General features: G+C 44.3%; 1 protein-coding gene across 1 annotated transcript; it reads left to right on the top strand.

Moving 5' to 3' along the window:
- Positions 1-4,839: 4,839 nt before the first annotated feature.
- Positions 4,840-8,427, top strand: LOC116685550 (SCL-interrupting locus protein homolog; the record flags this gene model as incomplete). The annotated part of the gene is given in 3 exon segments (XM_032510555.1): positions 4,840-4,924; positions 5,654-5,883; positions 6,741-8,427. Coding segments are annotated over 3 exon segments (856 nt in total), but the record flags the coding sequence as incomplete, so codon positions are not given.
- Between the last annotated feature and the right edge of the window lie 365 nt (positions 8,428-8,792).

The following is an 8,792-nucleotide window of genomic DNA, read 5'->3' as shown; positions in this document are numbered from 1 at the left end:
CATCAGGGAGAAACAAGCTGTAATGTTACCCTACAGGACAGATGTTCTCAGGGAGAGAAACAAGCTGTAATGTTACCCTACAGGACAGATGTTCATCATCAGGTAGAACAAGCTGTAATGTTACCTACAGGACAGATGTTCATCAGGGGAGAAACAAGCTGTAATGTACCCTACAGGACAGATGTTCATCATCAGGAGAAACAAGCTGTAATGTTACCCTACAGGACAGATGTTCATCATCAGGGAGAAACAAGCTGTAATGTTACCCTACAGGACAGATGTTCATCAGGGAGAAACAAGCTGTAATGTTACCTACAGGAAGATGTACCCTACAGGACAGATGGTCATCATCAGGGAGAAACAAGCTGTAATGTTACCCTACAGGACAGATGTTCATCATCAGGTAGAAACAAGCTGTAAGTTACAACAGGACAGATGTTCATCAGGAGAAACAAGCTGTAATGTACCTACAGGACAGATGTCATCATCAGGGAGAAACAAGCTGTAAGTTACCTACAGGACAGATGTTCATCAGGTAGAAACAAGCTGTAATGTTCCTATAGGACAGATGTTCATCATCAGGGAGAAACAAGCTGTAATGTTACCTACAGGACAGATGTTCATCATCAGGTAGAAACAAGCTGTAATGTTACCTACAGGACAGATGTTCATCATCAGGTAGAAACAAGCTGTAATGTTACCCTACAGGACAGATGTTCATCATCAGGATAAACAAGCTGTAATGTTACCTACAGGACAGATGTTCATCAGGGAGAAACAAGCTGTAATGTTACCCTACAGGACAGATGTTCATCAGGGAGAGAAACAAGCTGTAATGTTACCCTAAAGGACAGATGTTCATCATCAGGGAGAAACAAGCTGTAATGTTACCCTACAGAACAGATGTTCATCATCAGGTAGAAACAAGCTGTAATGTTACCTACAGAAAAGATGTCATCATCAGGGAGAAACAAGCTGTAATGTTTCCCTACAGGACAGATGTTCATCAGGTAGAGAAACAAGCTGTAATGTTACCTACAGGACAGATGTTCATCATCAGGTAGAAACAAGCTGTAATGTTACCCTACAGGACAGATGTTCATCATCAGGGAGAGAACAAGCTGTAATGTTACCCTACAGGACAGATGTTCATCAGGTAGAACAAGCTGTGATGTTACCTACAGGACAGATGTTCATCATCAGGTAGAAACAAGCTGTAATGTACCCTACAGGACAGATGTTCATCAGGTAGAAACAAGCTGTGTGATGTACCTACAGGACAGATGTCATCATCAGGGAGAAACAAGCTGTAATGTTACCCTACAGGACAGATGTCATCAGGAGAAACAAGCTGTAATGTTACCCTACAGGACAGATGTTCATCAGGTAGAAACAAGCTGTAATGTTACCTACAGGACAGATGTTCATCATCAGGTAGAAACAAGCTGTAATGTTACCCTACAGGACAGATGTCATCATCAGGGAGAGAGAACACAAGCTGTAATGTTACCCTACAGGACAGATGTTCATCATCAGGGGAGAAACAAGCTGTAATGTTTCCCTACAGGACAGATGTTCATCATCAGGGGAGAAACAAGCTGTAATGTTCCTACAGGACAGATGTTCATCATCAGGGAGAAACAAGCTGTAATGTTTCCCTACAGACAGATGTTCATCATCAGGGAGAAACAAGCTGTAATGTTACCCTACAGGACAGATGTTCATCACAGGGAGGAGAAACAAGCTGTAATGTACCCTACAGGACAGATGTTCATCATCAGGTAGAAACAAGCTGTAATGTTACCCTACAGGACAGATGTTCATCATCAGGTAGAAACAAGCTGTAATGTTACCCTACAGGGACAGATGTTCATCATCAGGTAGAAACAAGCTGTAATGGTACCTAAGGACAGATGTTCATCATCAGGGAGAAACAAGCTGTAATGTTACCTACAGGACAGATGTTCATCATCAGGTAGAAACAAGCTGTAATGTACCCTACAGGACAGATGTTCATCATCAGGTAGAAACAAGCTGTAATGTTACCCTACAGGACAGATGTTCAGCATCAGGTAGAAACAAGCTGTAATGTTACCCTACAGGACAGATGTTCATCAGGGAGAAACAAGCTGTAATGTTACCCTACAGGACAGATGTTCATCAGGGAGAAACAAGCTGTAATGTACCCTACAGGACAGATGTTCATCATCAGGGAGAAACAAGCTGTAATGTTACCCTACAGGACAGATGTTCATCAGGTAGTAAACAAGCTGTAATGTTACCTACAGGACAGATGTTCATCATCAGGAGAAACAAGCTGTAATGTTACCCTACAGGACAGATGTTCATCATCAGGTAGAAACAAGCTGTAATGTTACCCTACAGGACAGATGTCATCATCAGGTAGAAACAAGCTGTAATGTTACCCTACAGGACAGATGTCAGCATCAGGTAGAAACAAGCTGTAATATTACCCTACAGGACAGATGTTCATCAGGGAGAGAAACAAGCTGTAATGTACCCTACAGGACAGATGTTCCATCATCAGGGAGAAACAAGCTGTAAGTTACCCTACAGGACAGATGTTCATCAGGGAGAGAAACAAGCTGTAATGTTACCCTACAGGACAGATGTTCATCATCAGGTAGAAACAAGCTGTAATGTTACCCTACAGGACAGATGTTCATCAGGGAGAAAAAGCTGTATGTTACCCTACAGGACAGATGTTCATCATCAGGAGAAACAAGCTGTAATGTTACCCTACAGGACAGATGTTCATCAGGGAGAAACAAGCGGTAATGTTACCCTACAGGACAGATGTTCATCATCAGGGAGAAACAAGCTGTAATGTTACCCTACAGGACAGATGTTCATCATCAGGTAGAAACAAGCTGTAATGTTACCCTACAGGACAGATGTTCATCATCAGGTAGAAACAAGCTGTAATGTACCCTACAGGACAGATGTTCATCATCAGGTAGAAACAAGCTGTAATGTTACCCTACAGGACAGATGTTCATCATCAGGGAGAAACAAGCTGTAATGTTACCCTACAGGACAGATGTTCATCATCAGGTAGAAACAAGCTGTAATGTTACCCTACAGGACAGATGTTCATCATCAGTAGAAACCAGCTGTAATGTTACCTACAGGACAGATGTTCAGCATCAGGTAGAAACAAGCTGTAATGTTACCCTACAGGACAGATGTTCATCAGGGAGAAACAAGCTGTAATGTTACCCTACAGGACAGATGTTCATCATCGGGAGAAAACAAGCTGTAATGTTACCCTACAGGACAGATGTTCATCATCAGGGAGAAACAAGCTGTAATGTTACCCTACAGGACAGATGTTCATCAGGTAGTAACAAGCTGTAATGGTACCCTACAGGACAGATGTTCATCATCAGGTAGAAAACAAGCTGTAATGTTACCCTACAGGACAGATGTCATCATCAGGGAGAATCAAGCTGTAATGTTACCCTACAGGACAGAAGATGTTCATCATCAGGTAGAAACAAGCTGTAATGTTCCTACAGGACAGATGTCATCATCAGGTAGAAACAAGCTGTAATGTTACCCTACAGGACAGATGTTCAGCATCAGGTATAAACAAGCTGTAATGTTACCTACAGGACAGATGTTCATCAGGGAGAAAAAAGCTGTAATGTTACCCTAAAGGACAGATGTTCATCATCAGGGGAGAAACAAGCTGTAATGTTACCCTACAGGACAGATGTTCATCATCAGGGAGAAACAAGCTGTAATGTTACCCTACAGGACAGATGTTCATCAGGTAGTAACAAGCTGTAATGTTACCCTACAGGACAGATGTTCATCATCAGGGAGAAACAAGCTGTAATGTTACCTACAGGACAGATTTCATCATCAGGTAGAAACAAGCTGTAATGTTACCTACAGGACAGATGTCATCATCAGGTAGAAAGAAACAAGGTAATGTTACCCTACAGGGCAGATGTTCATCATCAGGTAGAAACAAGCTGTAATGTTACCCTACAGGACAGATGTTCATCATCAGGAGAAACAAGCTGTAATGTTACCTACAGGACAGATGTTCATCATCAGGTAGAAACAAGCTGTAATGTTACCCTACAGGACAGATGTTCTCATCAGGTAGAAACAAGCTGTAATGTTACCCTACAGGACAGATGTTCATCAGGTAGAAACAAGCTGTAATGTTACCCTACAGGACAGATGTTCATCAGGGAGAAACAAGCTGTAATGTTACCCTACAGGACAGATGTTCATCATCAGGGAGAAACAAGCTGTAATGTACCCTACAGGACAGATGTCATCAGGGGAGAAACAAGCTGTAATGTTACCCTACAGGACAGATGTTCATCATCAGAGAGAAACAAGCTGTATGTTACCCTACAGGACAGATGTTCATCATCAGGGAGAAACAAGCTGTAATGTTACCCTACAGGACAGATGTTCATCAGGTAGTAACAAGCTGTATGGTACCCTACAGGACAGATGTTCATCATCAGGAGAAGAAACAAGCTGTAATGTTACCCTACAGGAGATGTTCATCATCAGGGAGAAACAAGCTGTAATGTTACCCTACCGGACAGATGTTCATCATCAGGTAGAAACAAGCTGTAATGTTACCCTACAGGACAGATGTTCAGCATCAGGGAGAAACAAGCTGTAATGTTACCCTACAGGACAGATGTTCATCTTCAGGGAGAAACAAGCTGTAATGTTACCCTACAGGACAGATGTTCATCATCAGGGAGAAACAAGCTCTAATGTTACCCTACAGGACAGATGTTCATCTTCAGGGAGAAACAAGCTGTGATGATTGTTGTGTTTCAGCGGGCTGCAGAGTCCCGTCCTGGGGGAGAGTGTGAGCATGTACGGACCTGCAGACGACCAGCTGAGCTTCTTTAACAACCTGATGGTAACAACAACAACAACAATAATACTGAAAATAATACACAATCACAAGAAAGATTAAAAAAAGGCAAATGGACAGAGGTCCACCTTTAACACATGGACACACAACAAGGCACATGAGAACACACACACACACAGAGACACACAAACACACAGAGACACACACACACAGAGACACACACACACAGAGACACACACACAGAGACACACAAACACACATACACACACACACACCACACACACAAACACACATACACACACACACATACACACACACACAGAGACACACACACAGAGACACACACACAGAGAGACACACAAACACACACACAGAGACACACACAGAGACACACAAACACACACACACACACACACACAGAGACACACATACACACACACACACACACAGAGACACACACACCACACACACAGACACACAACACACACACACACACACACAGAGACACACAACACACACACAGAGACACACACACACACACAGAGACACAACATACACACACACACACACACACATACACACACACACAGAGACACACACACACACACACAGAGACACACACATAATATTAATACATATAAAACTAAAGGAAGTGTAATTGTGTGAAGCATGCAGACGTAGAAGTTAGTTTCCGAGTCTTAAACCTTATTTGTGAGTTGATTTTAAAGTGAGACGTGACATCGTTGCCCTGAGTAACGGATGATGCGTCCCCAGACTCAGGTGACCAGTCGTCTTCAGGAGTCGGACAGGAAACAGGAAGTAGAGGAAGAGGAGGAGTCCCGGAGGCGGAGCCTGTCCCAGTCGTCGTGCAGGGGGCGGGGTTTAGGAGCAGACCCGGTGCTCAGCCCCACCGTGAGGCAGCTGCAGCAGCTCGGAGTCCACGTAGAAGAAGAAGGCCTCAGCCAATCAGAACGGAGAACTCAGCAGACTGTAGAGAGCAGCAGGTACGCACCTCACCTGTATACCACTCAGGTACAGGTAACACCTCACCTGTATACCACTCAGGTACAGGTAACACCTCACCTGTATACCACTCAGGTACAGGTAGCACCTCACCTGTATACCACTCAGGTACAGGTAGCACCTCACCTGTATACCACTCAGGTACAGGCAGCACCTCACCTGTATACCACTCAGGTACAGGCAGCACCTCACCTGTATACCACTCAGGTACAGGTAGCACCTCACCTGTATACCACTCAGGTACAGGTAGCACCTCACCTGTATAACATCACCTGTGTGTGTTGTGTGTGTGTGTGTGTGTGGTGTGTGTTGTGTGTGTGGTGTGTGTTGTGTGTGTGGTGTGTGTGTGTGTGTGTGTGTGTGTGTGGGTGTGTGTGTGTGTGTGTGTGCGTTGGTGTGTGTGTGTGTGTCGTCTCTGTGTGTCTGTGTCTGTGTCTGTGCGCGTGTGTCGGTGTGTGTGTGTTGTCTGTGTGTGTGTGTGGTCTGGTGTCTGTGTGTGTGTGTGTGTGTGTCTGGGTGTGTGTGTCTGTGTGTGTGTGTCTCTGTGTGTGTGTGTGTCTTGTGTGCGCGTGTGTCGTGTGTCTGTGTGTGTCTCTGTGTGTGTGTGTGTGTCTCTGTGTGTGTGTGTGTGTCTCGTGTGTGTGTGTGTGTGTGTGTCTCTGTGTGTGTGTGTTGTGTGTGTGTGCGTGTGTGTGTGTGTGTGGTGTGGTGTGTGTGTGTGTGTGTCTCTGGTGTGTGTGTGTGTGTGTCTCTGTGTGTGTGTGTGTGTGTGGTGTCTATGTGTGTGTGGTGGTGTGTGTTGTGTGTGTGTGTGTGTGTGTGTGTGTGTGTGTGGCAGCACTCTGGCGAGCATCAACCCGGCGGCTGTCCTGTCCAGGCTGAGTGTCTCCGAGGCGTCGTCGAGCACCCTGTTGCCGGGCGCCAGCGCCCTGTTGCCGGGCGCCAGCGTGGACCTGAGCCTGGAGGCCAACGCCATCGCGCTGCGTTACCTCAGCGACTCTCAGCTGAGCCGCCTGTCTCTGGGAGGCCACGCCCCCCCAGCAGGCCCCGCCTCCAACTCCACCCACTCCCTGCTGTCGCCTAGCAACATGTCCCTGGCCACCAGGAAGTACATGCGGCGGTACGGCCTGATCGAGGAGGAGGACAGCGAAGAGGAAGAAGATGTCCGCCCGCCGCTCCTCCCGCAGAGTCAGCTGACCCGGGACCTGCGGCCCAGAATGCAACTGTGCGCCGGCGGGAACAAAACCAACAGCGCCAACAAGGAGAACTGTTCCACGCGGCGGCCATCTTTAGTGAGGGCGGGCAGCCGCCAGACGGAGGCTTCAGTGGGGAACATCCTGGACCTGAGCCGCCTGAGACAGCTGCCCAAACTCTTCTGACTCAGGTAACACTCAGGTGACAGGAAGTAGTGTTCATGGAGTCTACTCACCTGACTCTCAGGTGACAGGAAGTAGTGTTCATGGAGTCTACTCACCTGACTCTCAGGTGACAGGAAGTAGTTTTAATGTCTGTGTCTGGAAACGGGAGCGAGACATTCAGGGAACCAACCGCTCTCGGTTCTTCTTCAAGCTGCTGGCAGAATTTTAAATGGTCCTATTTAAAGTGGTCCTATTTAAAGTGGTCCTATTTAAAGTGGTCCTATTTAAAGTGGTCCTATTTAAAGTGGTCCTATTTAAAGTGGTCCTATTTAAAATGGTCCTATTTAAAATGGTCCTATTTAAAGTGGTCCTATTTAAAGTGGTCCTATTTAAAGTGGTCCTATTTAAAATGGTCCTATTTAAAGTGGTCCTATTTAAAGTGGTCCTATTTAAAGTGGTCCTATTTAAAATGGTCCTATTTAAAGTGGTCCTATTTAAAATGGTCCTATTTAAAGTGGTCCTATTTTAAAGTGGTCCTATTTTAAAATGGTCCTATTTAAAATGGTCCTATTTAAAATGGTCCTATTTAAAGTGGTCCTATTTAAAATCTATTTAAAGTGGTCCTATTTAAAATCTATTTAAAGTGGTCCTATTTAAAGTGGTCCTATTTAAAGTGGTCCTATTTTAAAGAGTCTGGTGCTGAAACACCAAAGCGCCAGCTGTTGGAGAGGTGCTGAGGACTCTAAAGACATCAGATGTTAAATGGAGTCTGGTGTGGAGACCGGTCTGACTCAGTCTGGTGTGGAAGACCAGAGTCAAATTTTAAACAGAGTCTGGTCTGTCCAATGTGCGTTCAGGAACGAAAAACCAGACCCAGATGTTTAGGAAACCTGCTGCAGTTTAGATGCTTTTAATCTGAAAGGGGACTCTAAAAACGGCCAGATGTTAAATGGAGTCTGGTGTGGAAGCGGAGGTCCTCCATCTTCACTCTGACTCACATCAGACCGGCTGCTTTTATGGTTTCACTCACTTTATCTTTTGTGTGTTTTCATGAAACGTGTTTGAGCTTTTATTTTTGTTGTCACTTCCTGTTTTAATGTGAAATGTCTTTTGCACATTTTTTTAAATATTTATGATTTCACAAATAAAACTTTTCATAAAACCTTTGATACCCGATTACACGTTTGTTTGAATATGAAACGACAGTCACACATTTTGGGAAAGAGGATTTGAGCCCCAAATGTTGAACTTTAGTTTGAAATTCAGAAATTAAATATCTGGAAGAACAATGAAATATTAACTTTGATCATAAGCAACAACCTGAGGTATCCAAACATAAATAACTAAATAATCTGACGTTTTCTTCATAGAATATACAACTTTTTTTGGTCTTTTTTTTACTGAAATTCTATTCCTATATTACGACTTTTTCTCCCAAATATCACGACTTTTTCTCCCAAATATCACGACTTTTTCTCCCAAATATTACGACTTTCTCTCCCAAATATTACGACTTTTCTCTCCCAAATATC

Source organism: Etheostoma spectabile, unplaced genomic scaffold (genome assembly GCF_008692095.1).
Source record: "Etheostoma spectabile isolate EspeVRDwgs_2016 unplaced genomic scaffold, UIUC_Espe_1.0 scaffold00569976, whole genome shotgun sequence".
NCBI classification, from domain to species: domain Eukaryota; kingdom Metazoa; phylum Chordata; class Actinopteri; order Perciformes; family Percidae; genus Etheostoma; species Etheostoma spectabile.
The sequence above is the reverse complement of the archived record's forward strand: the minus strand, read 5'-3'. Positions and strand labels throughout refer to the sequence as shown.